Genomic DNA, 17499 nt, shown 5'->3' on the forward strand with positions numbered 1-17499 from the left:
AATAAAAAAGCATGAATTTATTGTATTTATATTTATAAAATATAAATGTCACATAAAATGTCAACATGTAATAAACTATAAGACCATATGACATCGAACTCGCTGTTTTGATTATGCAGTGAGAGGCCCGCCTTCACTCTTGCGGGGCCTATGCAGTTTGTGCTATGCCGTTGTGCAAAGCACCATACACACTGGACCTTACTCAAATCTTGTGATAGTGATCAAGTTCAAGAAATCAACTCAATTTCGATATACAAATTTAGAATAATAAAAAAACACACTTGCATGAATGATGTTAATGACATAAATTCCATGACATAGGCCTGCTATTTGGATGTAAGCATGTATGAATGTAGACTAATCAAATAAGTAAACCAAAAATCTAAATAAATCAATATCCTATAATGATGTAATTGCAAATATTTTTAGTATTGAACATAGGGCTACAGTCAATGACAATGACATTATTTGTCTGTACAAACTCTGAAATTGTTGGTTAATATTGCATATTCAAGAGATATTGCACAAAGAAAAGATTTTTTATCTATATAATCAGTGATGCTTTCTTGATTCAGAAGATGTATGAATTCTCCAGTGACTCAAACAGATGATGATTTATGAACCATTGCCTCAATCTCGTCAGCAGTGACGATGCTCACAACTGAGTGAGAACTTATGGTGATTATTTTCAGCATGTAGTGAATCAGTTCACATACAGTATGTCATTTTTATTTTCCACTACTTTTTATACAAACTGACACAAACATTTCTTTAGCTCAAATTCAATATACTTTCAAATAATATTTACAAAGAATTAGATTTCAATTTAGAAATCAAAATTAATTTAAAACATTCAATTAAAAGTTAATGTTAACATTTAATGACTGAACAACTGTAAAATATAGGCCCTATTTGGGATTATGGACCACAAAAACCCGTCAGTCACATTTTTGGGGATTGAATTTTATAGATAAGTATTATTGTATAGTTTGTTATAGGTCAATATTTAGCCAAGATGTAGCTATTTTAAAAAATCTAAGGGTTTAAAAAAAGAAACATTGCGAATCACACTTAAAGTTGTTCAGTCTAACTTCTTAGCAATGCATTTTACTAAACAAAAATGTTTGTGTATATATATATATATATATATATATATATATATATATATATATATATATATATATATATATATATATATACTTAAAATTAACAAAATGTCAGCATGGAAAATGATCACTACTTAATATTATAAATATTTTGGCATAAAATAAAAACCATTAAGTTTGAATCACATGGCGTTCCCAGAAGAATATCAGGTTTTGTGGTCCAGGCCAGGGTCACAAAAGTCACAACGTAATACTTGTAATAGCTAAAGTTTTGGTAAGTACAGCTGGCATATTTCATTTGCAAACAGTTTATTCAGTAGACCTTGTGCTCAATAGCCTATAGAAACAACGAAAGTTTAAAATGTCAAACACCTACACAGCGATGCAATTATCATTTGTTATCTAATGCGAGTTGTAATTAAGTTTAATTTCATTTAATGACCTTCCTAATGGCCAATATATCCAAAGTTTCAGTGTGTGGGTCTAGGCAGTCCCTCTTCCAAGCAGCTCCGCCCCGCAGTCGAGGACAGACAGGCGAAGAGGCTGAGACATCTGCTGAGAGAGAGAGAGAGAGAGAGAGAGAGAGAGAGAGAGAGAGAGAGAGAGAGAGAGTGCGTGAAAGAGAGAAAGAGATGCTTGTCTTTAGGTTGCAAAAGGAGAAAATGACATTTCACACTTATGAAAGCGACGGTCTGTGAGAAGCAGCAAGTTGTTTACGTGCAGAAGAGACGTTCAAAGCGCCACAGCGTCAACTTTGCGCGTGATGCACCGTGTGTTGGTTCAGCATCGCGTCGGAGAGCACGTAATGAACCCGCAACCAAGATAACTTTCATACGGCAGTTCTACACAGAAGTGTGGCAGACCTTTTTCCTCTTTTATTGACTGGTGATATAGAATACCGACTCTCTTCAAGTGGCTTCAGAAAAAAGGACCACGCGCAAGTGTGGAGAAGAAGGATTTTAGCGCGTACATCTTCACATGAATGGGTGGTAACTCTTTGGTCACTTTTTACGAGTCTAAGAAAAGTTTTTGAAAGCCACGGGAAGAAATAATGGACGCGAGAAGTAAGCGATGTTACAGTTTAACATGCAGCGCCTCTCTTTCGTCGATTGTCATGGAAACATCTCAAGCTATGGAAGTCGAGATGCTAGATGGATCCACCGTGAGAAGTTCTATCAGTGAATTTTGACTGCTTGTATATATATATATTTTTTTTGCAGAAGAATGTGATGCTTTTCAATAAACGCTCCCACACATGGTCGTTCTTAAAAAGCAAATTACCAACTGAACTTGTATATCATTCCCGTTTGCGCTGATATTATGGACAAGAACTTTACTATAGCTAAACAGATGGAGTTGACACTTCTCGTGGCCGTCCTCTTATTTTGGATCACCGTGTGTGCTGATGACAGTAAGATCATTTCAGACCGATATGCTGTTTACTGGAATAGCACCAATTCCAGGTAAGAACCACTACCTCAGCGTATAACTACTGTGTGAGAAGCTATCGCAAAGTTATGGCTGGCAGCTAGGTCTTAACCGAGTTTTTCCAAAACTACACTTAAGTCGAGTTTCACTGTCCCTTTTAGCATTTGCTTTTGACGGTTTAAATGTATTATAACATATCTTTATTTATTTATTTATTTATTTATTTATTTATTTATTTATTTATTTAGAAGACAGAAAACAACAATTCCTCAAATATTCTTTCAAGAGAAAATATTTTTATAAAGAAAAAAACGTTATTCCATTTTTTAATAGATTAAAATATATTATAATTGAATTGTTTTTTTTATTTAATTGACTTCATTTTAAATAGTACTTAAGTGTTTAAAATTTTGAATTACATTCACAGTATTTTAGAAAACACAAAAACAAGTAAAATAAAAAAAATATATACAAAATATATAGTAAATGGTAAACTAATGTCCAACTTTAATTGTTTTAAAATAAATAAATAACAAATTTCAAATAAAATAACATATTTTATTCTAAAATCAGCTTGAAGGTTGATCAGGTCAGGCCCATATCTTCATTCAAGGACACATTTTATAATATAGAACATGCATTTTTGTTTAAGTTACAAGAACACATTTAAATTAGTTCAAAACATTAAGAGACACTGAAAGTCTTCAATTTGACTGCTTCAAATGCAGATTTACTTTAAACCATGAAATACACACTCAAATGACTCAACTAGGCGCTATTTTAACATCTTGTGTGTTCCATGTGAAAGTACTTATTGGGCTTCTCACAAAGTCAGCCTCTCTATGAGCACATTGTAAGTTTATAGCCTCATTTATTGCATGCTTACTGTTTGACACAAAGTGTCTGCTACGAGTTACTGAGGGCTGTATTCTGTGCTTTATTTTGTGGTGTTTCATTGTTAGATTGATAACCAAAATTTTCTACAAAAGAGCATGGTCTGATATTCTGTCAGCTTTTGAAGATTTGTTTTGGTATCTCTATGGAGTTTCTGTAGGTGGGTACAGTACTGTAGACCTTTTGTTTCATATCACCATATGGTTTAAATAGTCTATGATGAAGCCCCCCTCTCTGAACACCCTTCATCAGACCGCTCTCAGAGGCCGTTTTTGGCAGAGGATGTAGCTTTGTGTAACCACGCAGTCAAACTTTTACAATACATGCCACAGTTTTATCCAATATGAGTAATTATGCAAAAGTATACACATATTTGTTCACATAAATAGTTTTATGCAGAATTTAAAAAGATTTTTTGAGCTTTGAGTTTGAAGTTTGTTGCTTTTTTCTATTTTAAGGACACTATATGGACCCATTTTTGAAGGGAAGTTATCAAAGATTTAGAGGAGAAAATCTTAACTAACTTAATTCCCCCTGTCTATCTTAAAATGCTTAAAATGCTCGAGAGTCTTTCCTCTTGAGTTTATAAATGTTTATTTTTTATTATTTATTATTTTCTTTCCCCCAAGAAATGTGCTTCAAGTAGATTCATTCTTTATAATGTGAATGGTAGTTTGCAAATAAAATTATATGGCTTTTATTTTAAGCATTACATTTATTATAGAGAATAATTTAAGTAATATAATATTCTTAGCTATTCTAGAAACATTTTAGACCCCTATATCAAAAAGGAAACAGCATATCTCATATTCCATGTACAGTATTTACAACACTGATTACTGCAGTGTCTAGATAATATGCTCTCCGTTATTCCACCTCTATGTCTGCTGTATGCCAGGGAAAAAAAAAAAACTGCTAAACTGAGATGGGTCTTCCCCCTGTGAATGTGCGAATTCTATTATTAGGCTTCAGAGTTTCCTAATCCATGCTATTGATTTCACCACTCTGCCCATAGATCTATGAAAAATATCAAGGTTAAGATTGTCATAAATGGGCATATGTGCATTTTTGCTCTATGAAAATCTCAAATTAGAGTTTGTGGGTTTCACTGAGATTTGTGGTTTTACAGCACACCACCATAAAGGGAAGCGATTCCGTCTTCTGTGGTTGAAATCAGGCCTTGAGAGTTTGAGCCTGTTATGTGGCTCAATTTGGAGTGAGAGTCTGAAATCACTTTTCTAAATCTCCCCAATCAGAATATAAATAAACACAATGAAATACATTTCTGTTCTAAATTAATTAAATCCAGAGGTGCCAATTTAACCCTTGCGGCTTTATGGTGAGGTAAAAAGCAGTTTGGCTGAAAAGTGAGTTTTCACATGAGATACACCGTCATGCAGCACTTTCGGACATTTTGAGAATGAAAGTGGTCAAGAATTTAGCTTTCAAAACGAGAGAATAGAGAGTTACCATGAATGCTTGCATTACATTTAATTTTAAGCCATTTAACAAATATTGCCATATTGTAATTTTATCCATTTAACCAACACCGATTGGTAGTTACTTTTAGTTACTTATTATTATTATTATTATTATTATTGTTGTTGATTAATTAATATACATTCTCCATTTATCATTTTTTTCTTGTTCTCGAAAAATATGCAATGAATAGCTTTTTTCAAGAATCAAGTTTTTTTTTGCGTTGCTTTTTGAACGGCTTTCTATAAATATGTCTATGTTATGATAATAGTTATTTTATTTATTATTTATTTGATTTTAGCGTGGTACATTTCTTACTTTTTATGGTTTTGTTTTACGCTATTTTTTGACAGTGTAATTGGCTCTTCAAGGTTATGAAAGATGCTTGGTGTCAGAGGATTCCTGTATGAGGGCAAGACCCAGATTTGAAGGTGGTCTGAAATCTGAATCCACATGGATTTTATTCTTGTGGGGTCATTAACCTCTTTTGTGAAAATAATGCTTTAAATTAATGACCTGACCTTGGATACTTGTGTCAGTGTTCAGCTCCTGTAGGTGGCATTGCACCATGTCCTGCCCCAGTTTGTGGATTAGTCCGCCATTTTGTGAACTCTCACACTTGCCTCTGGAATATGGTGAAGCTGAAAACAAAAAATGGAGTATGGGGTTAATTCAGTTGAATGATGAGAATTAACCAGGAATCCCCCCTCCCCCCAATACACCCTCCGTCCCCTCATTTTTTTTTTTTTTTCAGATGTAAATTTTTAGGTCTAGAGCAGGATGTTTATAGTATATAATATTTTTGACAATTATGATTTGTTTATAAAAACATTTTAACATTTTTTTGTTGAAATATTGTGGTTAGAAAAGCTGTCTGCTGAATGTACTTTAATATTTAATTTTAGTGACAAATTATTGTTATAACTAAGGATCGTCTTCATTGTATAATGAAGTAATTGAATATAATTTTGAATTTGTTCGTGCAAAAAACAGTCATGGTTATGCAAGAAAATATGGTGATGAATAAATTGTATCTATTTTATTACTTTTTAATTGATCTATGTCATGCTAAATTTGCACCCAGTTTATTGTGCCTCACATTATTTGATTTTCCTTTTTTTAAGCAACGCTTAGGATTCTGCAAGCTTACATTACTTTTTCGTGCATTCACTTTGTTTGTGTTTAAAATTTATTTCAGGCAATGAGCGGCTGGAAATTTACAATCTACGTTCATCCAGAATAAAATATCTCAAATTTCACAATGCATGACAGAGTTCTTCAGCTATTGTGACCTTCCATCCCGAGAGTTGAGGGAACAATTTTGCCTTTTTGTAGGAAAACACTTTAAGAGAAAAGCCATTCAAACAACCTAATTGCTGTCCATCTCGTGAATTATTGCAACTTTAACCTGAGATCGTCATTTTGTTCAGCGGTTTAATCAAATTTACTCATCCATTAAACTGTATAAATATAATCATTGTTTTTTTTCCAGTGACCCTCGTCCATTAATGCGCACTAACTACAGTGAGGGAGAGCACTTAAACTGACAGCGCTCTGGGCGCAGTGAATTCGTTAGTTTGGAAATCATATTACACTGGGAATGGTGGTCAGCTGTGTCCACTTGCTAAAACAACAGTGCATCTTTTAAGACGTGTGTGTTGAGTCATACAGCCTCACTGGGGCTTTCCATACAAGATTATGGGTTACCTCTGTTGGGGAACTGTAGGGAGAAATTCAGTTACTGAGGTCTATAGGTCAGCGCTTGTAATGCTTTCATTCTGTTAGTGCTGTTTACGGCTAGACTTCAGATTCATCTGCTAATGATTATCTATCAGTAAAAGAAAGGTTTCATTATGCTAAATGCATGGGATCACTGCAACAAATTCCATCAAAAAGCTCTAGGTCACACTTTTATTTTAAGATACAATTCTCGCTATTAATATACTATTGACTATGACTTTTAACCTCTATAGACTTATACTTCACTGCTTATTAATAGTTATTAAGGTAGCAGTCAGGTTTAGATATCGAGTAGAATTAGCGATGTAGAATACAATCTAATTGTTTACTTTATAAATACTAATAAACATCCAATACCGTAGGCAGGTAATACGGCACTAGTTAATAGCAAGAATTGGTACAAATAGCAAGAAGTCTTGCAAGGCTCTAATATAAAATTAAAAATGATAGTAGTTGTGACAAAAAAACAACAACATATATTTAAACCGATTCCTTTAAAATGAATTAATCAGTTCATAATTTTTTAAGTAGTAGTCTAGGTTCAAAGTTAAATAAAATGTGTCAGAACGGGCTTAATCTGTGTTTCTTTTTTTCATTTGGAATCAAAGTAAAATACCACAGGTTAGAATAAAACTTAAGTCACTGAATAACATGAAGAGTTGTGTTTTTCATTGATTTTAATTGCACAAGTAATATAACTCTCTCCCGCATCATCATTAAAGCAATATTCAAGGTTGACGTTTATGAATGCATGTTTGCTTGTGTTTAAAGCTAAATAGTTTAGTCTTGAGTGGTTTGAATGGTTTACTTGTTTACACCAGATTTCTTGAAAAAGACTAATAAATGTTTTTAAACAGTGACTTAATTATCTTGCATTTTTTAATTCAATTTTTTTTTTTATCTGCTTTAGAAAATTTTAAATCACCCGAGCTATGGATTATTTTTATAATATTTTTTTAAGAAAGCAACAACCTAAATGCTTTTTGTGCTGGCTACGCTATACTTAGTGTTCATGCAATCATTGTTTTTTTTTTTTTTTGTGGCAGACACAAACCAGAATTCATTTCCAGGACCTTACAGGACACCTTATCACCCTTGTGTCCTCACTTTTTTGTGTGGTGTTTTATTCTTGTCTGTTTTTTTTATACCCAGCAACAGCCCCAATCACAACGTCACCGTGCCTTCTGTATTACTCATAAATTTTAATGCCTGACCCACATTCATGTAGCACATTGACAGTCACGTGCACACAGGCAGCTCAAACTTGATTTGAGGTAGGTGCGCGTTCATGGGTGGATGTTACCCAAAAAAGAAGAGAATATGTATCATTTCAAAGTTGCATTGCAAGTTCGGTTCGGTTTATATATCAAATTTGAGGAGGCATAGGTTCACATGTTGTGTTTTTGTGGTTTTATCCATGTGCTTTTGGGTTCTGGGTCAAGATAGCTTGGAACTTTTGTCTCTCTCAGGACCAAGGCCTTTCTCATTTATTCTACAGTATTTATGAAACACACCGTGCCATAAAGCCCAACATCGGATGAGCTTGTTTTAAAATGTGATGCTCTAATCATCTCCAAACTTTTATCTTTCTACTATTGTGGATATGAACTGAGTAAGCTTCGAAATAAATATAATATAATATAATATAATATAATATAATATAATATAATATAATATAATATAATATAATATAATATAATAATAAATGCTTATATTATAAATAAAATAAAAAATAATATAATGAATAATATATAATATAAATAATACTGTTACTCACATTGATTTTATATTTGGGCAAATTTTTGCAATGTATTAAAATAATAATAAAAAAAGAAGCAATAATAATAATAACAATTAATCATTATTATTTTTGCCTTGGGCGATGCAGTGGCGCAGTAGGTAGTGCTGTCGCCTCACAGCAAGAAGGTTGCTAGTTCGAGCCCTCTACTGGGTCTGTTGCAATTTTTTGTGGAGTTTGCATGTTCTTCATGCATTCACGTCAGTTTCCTCTGGCTGCTCTGGCTTCCCCCAGTCCAAAGACATGCAGTACAGGTGAAATGGGTAGCCTAAATTGTCCGTAGTGTATGAGTATGAATCAATGTGTACGGATGTTTTGCAGAGATGGGTTGCAGCTGAAAGGGCATCCGCTGCATAAAAACAAATGCTGAAAAAGTTAGCAGTTCATTACGCTGTGGCGACGCCAGTTTAAAAAAAAGAAACTAAGCCAAAAAGAAAATAAATGAATAAATGAATGAATGAATAAATGAATTAATTAATTAATAAATTTTTGCCTTACTTAAGCTTGAACTAATTTAGTTCTGTCGACGCACATATTGGCGGCTCATTATGTCCATCCACAAATTCATAATTTCTTTCCTCATGTGAGTTTTATTCGAAAATACACTCTGCTCTTTGCTTAGAAAGTGAGGACATTTTTTTGTCTTAGTCATAATATGTGGTAACAGTTTGTTCAAAGACCTTTTGTACAAGAGGTTTTATTATGTTTTTAAACTATTGCTGTTACACATAATTGCTATAAAGTACAATTAAAGTAGTGCTATTAGCATTAAACAGTACCAGTAAGACTTATTATAAAACAGTACCATGTGGAACAAAATTAAATTCACTTTACTTTTAAGTTATTATTATTCTCAAATCAGCTAAAAGGAAGTACGTTTTCATGTCTCATTATTTAGATAGTTCTGAAAGTATTATACAACAAATATACTTATATATTCTTTTGAATTTTTCCATTTCGTAATCTTTCTGAAGTATAAGATCATTGTAAGCATTTAAGTGTGTTTTTTTTTTTTGTTGAGAGGATATGTTGTCAGATGTTTGCAGAAAGCAGTGGGGTTGAGTCTTGAGATAATAGTTTTTTTTGTACTGTACCGTGTCTTTTTAACAGATGTATATATTTTAAAAATATTTTTAATCTGGTGACGCGGTGGCTCAGTGGTTAGCACGGTCACCTCCCAGCAAGAATGTCGCTGGTTCGAGTCCCAACTGGGCCAGTTGGCATTTCTGTGTGGAGTTTGCATGTTCTCCCCGTAATGGTGTGGGTTTTCTCCAGGAACTCTGGTTTCCCTCACAGTCCAAAGACATGCGGTAGGCTATAGGTGAATTGAATAAGCTAAATTGGATGTAGTAAATGTGTGAATTAGTGTGTATGGATGTTTTCCAGTACTGGGTTGCAGCAGGAAGGACTGTGTAAAACAGATCCTGGATAAGTTGGTGGTTCATTCCGCTGTGGCGACCCCTGATGAATATAGGGACTAAGCTGAATGAAAATGAATGACTTAATTAATAATTTTAATCTTTTTTTTTTTGCACTAGTAAAATTACTGCAGTTATGCTCATCACTGTAAAAATTTATAGAAAAACATATGCTGCAATAATTTCATGTACTTTAAAGTTTTGTTTAAAAATAATTACTTTTAATAAATACTTTTTTGCTGAGGTATACCAAAGCCTCATTGAAATATTTACAATCATTGTGAAAGATTTGATGCTTCTTAAAGATTTTTTTTATATGAAATTAACTTTCACATAATTTATATTTCATGCACAGTAAAATCATTTCAGGGAGGACAGTTTAACAAAAAAATTAATAATGAGAAATTAAATTAAGTTATTAGTTAAGATTAATTAAGAGAATTACATTTCTGATGCTGAATAAAATTTTATTTGATCTGAAAAACATATTGATTAGTTTTTTTTAGCCTGCATCTCCCATTAATAAGTGCTGATGTTTTTAGTTGATTTACCAGTTTTTTGTTTTACTTCAAAATTACCTACTGAATACATGTTGTTGCCTTCAAATTTGAGGGAGGAGCTTCTCAAACATTTCCCTGACCTTCAGATAACTCAACAATACAGAGGAGGAATAGGAAAGCTTGTGACAAGTGGAACATCGCCTCCTTAGTCATCTGGGAGTTTCCTCTCTTGAACTGCAGATCCGTCAAACCTGTCATTCTCGCAGAACCAGAGAAAAGGCCTATTATGCAGGAAAGTGTCGGCAGAGCAGGGATTGAGTTTGGAGCGTGTTCATAAAGGTAAATTATAGCCTAAATACCTGATGCACAGCCACTGCCAGGGTTAGTGGTACAGTTTTAAATGCATAGTTGCATCTCATGCTTGCGGTTCATGCACTGCAAACTGTGCGGTGTAACAAATATCAGCAGGCTCAGGTATGCTGTAGCTGTGCTTATCACATATCCTGGTCAGCATTTCCTTGGGTAGGTGCAGTTATTATTTCCATCAAAAGTAAGATGTTAATTATATGGTTATGAGCACAATATATGTATATACTGTATGTAAAGCATAACATGCATAATAAGTTAACCCTTTAACTGCCTTTTAAATAATAACTAATTTAGTTAATTTGTAATTTAAAGAAAGACTGTTTTAAATAAACAATCAAAACAATCAAACAAACATAATCCTATTGGACTACTACACTTGATTTTGATTTTATTAAAAAAAAAAAAAAAAAAAAAAAAAACTTGTTAAATGAGAACCTGAAATATTTTATGGCATATTTAAAAAAAAAAAAAGTTGATTTAGTATTAAAAATGTTTTATTTTGTTTATGTTTTTAAATAAATTGTTTTTACACTTTACATTTGAATATTTTTCATAGTATATGTATTAATTACAGTACTTTTACTATAAACTGACATATCAACAATTTGGTAGAGGTTGATATTTTAGAAATTATGGGATGTGTTGAAAAAAGTTAAAGGGTTAATGTCAAAATAAATAATGTTCAGAAATTACAGTGATATATGAGTATGTACATATCACATTGTCACATTTTTTTAACACAAATCATTTTCTAAATATATATATATATTTTTTTTTTGTCAGAGTAACATAAGATTGTTTTTTTTATTACAGAACAAGTCAGAATAAAGACATTTCTACAGAGATTTTATTCTAACACTACTGTATATGATAGTGATTATTTGTTGCGCATTATTTTGTTTTGTACAGAAAAGGTGTGGTGGTTGTGTAATAGAATAATTTCAAATGCAGCTTTTAGTCATAAACTGTAATTAGCTGTTACAGTTTTACTCCTTTTTTGAGTAGATTTTCTGACCATTAAAGTTTTGGCTTTAGGTTAAAAAGAACTTTTATCTTAGCCGATTTTGATGTTGCTATACATGTACTGTTGTTTTGATTACCATTTCTGCCATATATACAGTACATATTTTGCCAATCAAAAATGGATTAATAAATTGCAAGTTAAAAATTAGTTAACAATATGGCTGGGTGATTAATCGAAAAGTAATTAAAATCGACATTTAGAACCTATAATCGATCAAATTTTTCCTGGACAATTTTTTCAATTACTTTCCCTACCGCATGTGTAGTCATGTGTCCCACTCTGTTAGTATGTGGCTGATTTATATGTCTATGGCCCTTTTGCACCCACATTTGATCTCTGGTCATGTAAGACGATGAACTCATTCTTGAGCCGTAATTTGCACTTCATTGACGATAATTGTAAACTGCACCGTACATGCCCTGAGACTATTTCTATTTCATTAAAATTATTATTTACATAACAAAGTTTTTGTTTACAGAATATGCAAGAAATGCACTGTTTAAAATATTACTGCCAGGGTATCGAAGAGTTATTTTATTTAGAAGAGAAAATGCTTATTTTCTACTTTTAATATGAAAAACACTGAAAAAAATGTATTTTGTTTCTAAAAGTGCAAGTTATTTAGGCAATGTGCACTTTCATTTCCGTTGTTCAACGTTGATGTTCAATAAATAATCATAGATAGTTTTGGTTTGTGTAGTATGTTTCCTTCAATTATTTTAAAATCAAGTATTGCACCCTTCGTTCAAAAATCTCTCACTTGTAATTTGTGAGCACATTTACTGTACAAAACTTGTCAGTGAATTATGAGAGCAAAAAAATATAAATAAATAAAACAATTGTTCATTAATTATAATCGAGTAGAAATGTTTTACTTTTATGCCCCACTCGACATCTGCCACATACTCTACTAACTGTGTATGTAATGCTATGTAAAACATTGTAAAAATATTATAAACTTAACACCTTTATGTTTAACGATTAATTAGTGTTCTTGTTTATTAAAAAGTAGATAGTTAATTGTAGAAAGGTATTGTTTATGGTGTATGAAGTATGATGGGTATGCTAATTGAGCTGTGTGCACGCGGCATTGCATAGACCCGAAACAGCCCCAGAAATATCTTTCTCTAGATTACTTTGACAGGCAGAAAAAAAATAAAATAAATAAATATAAAATATGTTAAATAAATGTATATAAAACAAATAATTTAAATTTATTTATTTATATTCTACCAAGTGCATTTCAGTTGACTGTCACATTTCAGTTTTATTTTTATCTTATATAGTGGATTTAGTAAATCAGTCTGTTCAGTTTAGATGTTTGCTGAAAATAGTGTCACAAAAGAGCATTGAAAGCCTCCATCTTTAGTGCTGTAAATGAACCTGCTGATATGGGAAGATTACCTTTGGTTATATTGTGAGTTTAAACAGGATTGACGTGTTTACCATTGCATATTTGAAATGCATTTGAAATGCTATGTGACAGGTTCTCAGCCCCGTTCTCTGTTCACTTGAAGTTCTGATTAACATTTTCAAAGAAATTATTTTCTGTGTGACAAAGGCTTATGGTAAAATTCCTTGGCTATATTTCATAGGGGCAGAATAAGAAAAAAAGGAAATGTATTATTGTGTTATTTGAATGTATTAATTGAAATGCATTGATGAAAAATTTAACAGTACCGGATAAATATTGCAGTGGTTCTTTATGATTATTAAAATATAGAGCGTATTATTTCTTCTGAATAACCGTTGTCAAAAATCTGATTGACAGACTGTGCATATGTGTTTGACAGGTAAAGGGCATTTATAAGGGCAAGCTGAAATTCATTGTTTTTAGTAAGTAAGTTACTTACGTACTTACATACTTACTTACTTGTTTTTTCATAGTGATTAAATGTAACAGTTTGCGCATGATGGAAATATGAATTGATATGGGGTGTACATTTTAAATGGAGGTCAAGTAGGCTCTAAGACTAAACTACAACTTATTAATGTGATATTTATATGATTGAAATTAATTGAAATGATAAAAAAAATCCCAAAATGACAGAACATGAAAATAACATGGGATTGGGTAATTTAATAAATTAAACTTACTTAAATATACACACTGAATAAATATTAACACAAGATTGACACACATATTAGACTTTTATGAAATTTTTAAATATGTAAACTTTTCCTTTTTTTACGTTCAATAGTAATGTAAATAATCTGAGATGTCTTCTTTAAAATATTAAGTAAAAGAAGTAATTGTAATAATAATAAAATCGTTATCATATTCGTTATTTAACATATTCAAATGATTTAAACATTTACTTTTTACATTGTTATGCATCTGTTTTCATACATTGTGACACTGCTTGGACAGATAAATATGTAGAATAACAGCAGTTTTTTTTTTTCAGATAAGAAATGTGTGAAATTTTGTTGTTGTTTGTTATTGATGTTATTATTTTTGTGTGTATTATGCAATTGCGTCATGTTGGCTAATTATTGTTAGAGTTTATTCAGAGCTCTGTTAAACTTTCAATCTTGAAGAGTGTATGGAACCTTTTCTAGTTTGACCTAGATATTTAATTATGATGAAGATTGCTCCCAACCACAAGGGCAGTTTCAAGGTCAAATGAATTAAGAGACGCATAATCTATCTAAATTGCTGTCAGTTCCTAATGTCATATGTTTGTGTGATGAAGATACAGTTGCGATTTTTGGGTGTGTGGAATATTGATACTAATAGCTTTATTCTTAAACATAAAGTGCTGCTTGCTGCTTGTGGGCAACTGTTTCTTAGACTGTATCTTAATGAACATGCTACCTCGTATGTGGCCGATTTACAAGTGTTTTTATATAGTTAAAATGTGTCACGTGAAATACTCTCAAACACTAATTACATGTGTACATAAATATAGCTCTTTCTGATCTTATTTTTTAGTGGATTGTTTAAAGAAGGTGTTTGTTCAGCCAACAACCAAGTACATGTTCAATATTTTTATATGATGGCAATAAGTTAATGAACTTAATGATAAATTAACAGTAAAATATTTCATATAATTGTGTAAAAAGACAAATTACCTACATATACAACTGTAAGGTTGTATCGCTATTGGTATATATGTTTTGCATTGTATTACAACCCTTTTTTTCAATAGGCACCACTCTTGCTTGTTTCTGATGCTGTATCTTATTGAACATGCTACCTTCTATGTGGCAGATTTGCAAGTCTTTTCCGATTGTTAAAATGGGTAATGTGAAATACTCTCAAACACTAATTGCTGTACTTGTAGTAATTACTTTAATTTGTAAATAGTGTTAGAGAACTATAAATGTAGTAAACACGAAATGATTGTTTATTCACACAATTTTAAGCACTTTGCTTGAGTTAGTTATTTAATATAACTTGATTACATCAGTTCAAATAAAAATTGAAAAGGCTGATTTCTTTACAGACATTTTAGGAGTAAACTAAAATGAGCATTTCTCAATAGATAGATATTTCTTGTTTATGTAAATATAGCTCTTTCTGATTTTATTTTGTTTAAAGAAGGTGTTTGTTTAGCCAAAAGCCAAGTACATGTTCAGTATTTTCATATGATGGCAATAAGTTAATGAATCTAATAGTAAATTAACAGTAAAATAATTAATATAATGAACTCTTTAAAAAAAGACAAATCTAAAACTGTCAGGTTGCATCACTGTTTTAACCCTTTTTCAATAGGCACCACTCTTGCTTTGTTAAAAAGTGTACATTATAGTATGTTACAACTGAAGCTGAACAGTGGGTCATCTTTGAAGTGGAAATTCTGAGCCCTGGAATACAAATATTAGAGCCTCTGTCAGTAGAGAATACCAATATGGCTGCTTGAACACTTTCAGTGGCTTCACTTCCTATTGCAGTTTACAAAGAGGTAAGCAATCCAGTCATTGTATAGACCATTTTGAGGGATGTAAACAAAATCAATGGTCCCAACGTATTTACTGTTTTACATTTTTAATTTCTAGAGCTTCCGAGAATCCAAAAAGAGCCACATATTGATAAATAATGTTATAATTGCTGTTTTAACATTAAGTTTTGATTGAATTGCCTCTTGTTACAGTTATGAAACGTTCATGGGCCAATGAGATGACCATAGTGAAATGGTCTATAAATCAGTTGCACCAGTATTAACATTCTATTCAGTGCAATAATTATACTCACAATTTGGCTATTAAAATGATTATTATTATTTTTTACAATTTAATATATTACCACTTGACATCATTATTAAAGCAATAGTGTTATTAGTTTCAAAAATTAAGTAAGTGTTAGATTCAGTCATTTTATTAGTTAAAAAAAATTGCGAAAATTTCACATATCACATTTTCTTTTATTTTTATTTCATTTTGCTGTAGCTTTTTGGCATATTTTATTATTACAATGTTGACCTAAGCAATGTTGACCTAAATTTGCTAAATTATGATAAAGTACAATAGGCACCAACATTATAAAAAAGTCTCTTTAGTGAAAGTAAATTAATTAAAATCAACTTGATATTAAAGAGACATATTAAAGATGTATTTTTAAAGTTAGTTATGACTTTTGATTATAATGTAACTTAGAAAGTAATATCACCTAACATAATAATAAATGCTTTTATAGGTATCATTACATCAGCTTTCATTAAATTAGTTGATGTTAACAAACTGAGCCTTAATGTACAGAGTAACAAATAAAAGGCATATAATGGTCACAGAGTTTTCACTGTCGTAGGCTAAATAACCAGGTGAAAATGTTAACGTTTTAAAATAAATCACCTTTAAGTCTTGTTGTTGGGTGCTGTGATGAACAAACACTAAAACACAACATCTGAATTTTTTTCAAATACACCCTAAAGGTTTGAATAAAAAATAATTATTCACAGTGTTTTGAAGTTTTCATGATATCAATATTTGCATGTTCATTATCACAATATTGAATTAATGAATGTTGGCATATGTCTAATAGACAGACAGACAGACAGACAGACAGACAGACAGACAGACAGACAGACAGACAGACAATAACAGTACTATATGAGTACTAAATTTAAAGAAAGGATTGGTTACTAGTTTAAAACTATTTTTGTTTAAATTAATGTATATAATTATTTATTTAGCTATCTAGGTGCAGTCTTAGATAAGTTTTAATATTTTTTTATGTGTTAGAAAATAGTCAACTGAGCTTAATGCAATTGTGCAAAGAAAACATATGCAATCATGTTTTTTTTGTCCCTCACAAACAGGCATTTAAGATACAACCTGGGATGCCTTTAAATGCAACTATATATTTTGAATAAACAATCCCACGTGAAAAATACTATAGTAATATTTGATAAATAATATAGTGTGTTTAGTGTTTAGTGACTGCTATGGCATATTGTAGTAATAATTATAGTAAACTGTAAAGAAAGTCACTGGTTCAAGTCCTGGTTGGGCCAGTTGGCATTTCTTTGTGGAGTTTGTATGTTCTCCTTGTGTTTGCTTGGGTTTCCTCCGGGTGCTCCAGTTTCCTCCACAGTCTAATAGCATGCACTATGTGAATTGGGTAAACAAATTTGGCTATAGTGTATGAGTCTGTGTATGTGAGTGCATGTGTGTTTCCCAGTACTGGGTTGCAGTTGAAAGGGTATCTGCTGCGTAAAACATATGCTGGCATAGTTGGTGGATCGTTTCGGTGTTGTGACTTCTGATAGTTAAGGGACTACGCCAAAGGAAAAGGAATGAA

General features: G+C 31.7%; 1 protein-coding gene across 2 annotated transcripts in view; it reads left to right on the top strand.

Annotated features, from left to right (window-relative positions):
• Positions 1-1778: 1778 nt before the first annotated feature.
• The window catches only part of efna2b (ephrin-A2b), a 194676-nt gene continuing 178955 nt past the window's right edge, over positions 1779-17499 (top strand). Inside the window, exons 1-2 of one of the 2 annotated variants that reach the window (XM_087273516.1) lie at positions 1779-2569; positions 10510-10702. Coding sequence is in view for 1 of the 2 variants with exons in the window: in XM_087273515.1 (XP_087129641.1) it covers positions 2427-2569 (143 nt within the window). In the remaining variant the exon portion in view is untranslated. The remainder of the gene's footprint in view (positions 2570-10509; positions 10703-17499) is intronic. The other variant, XM_087273515.1, reaches the window with a different exon arrangement.

Source organism: Danio rerio, chromosome 11, assembly GCF_052040795.2.
Source record: "Danio rerio strain M-AB ecotype USA chromosome 11, GRCz13ab, whole genome shotgun sequence".
NCBI classification, from domain to species: Eukaryota; Metazoa; Chordata; class Actinopteri; order Cypriniformes; family Danionidae; genus Danio; species Danio rerio.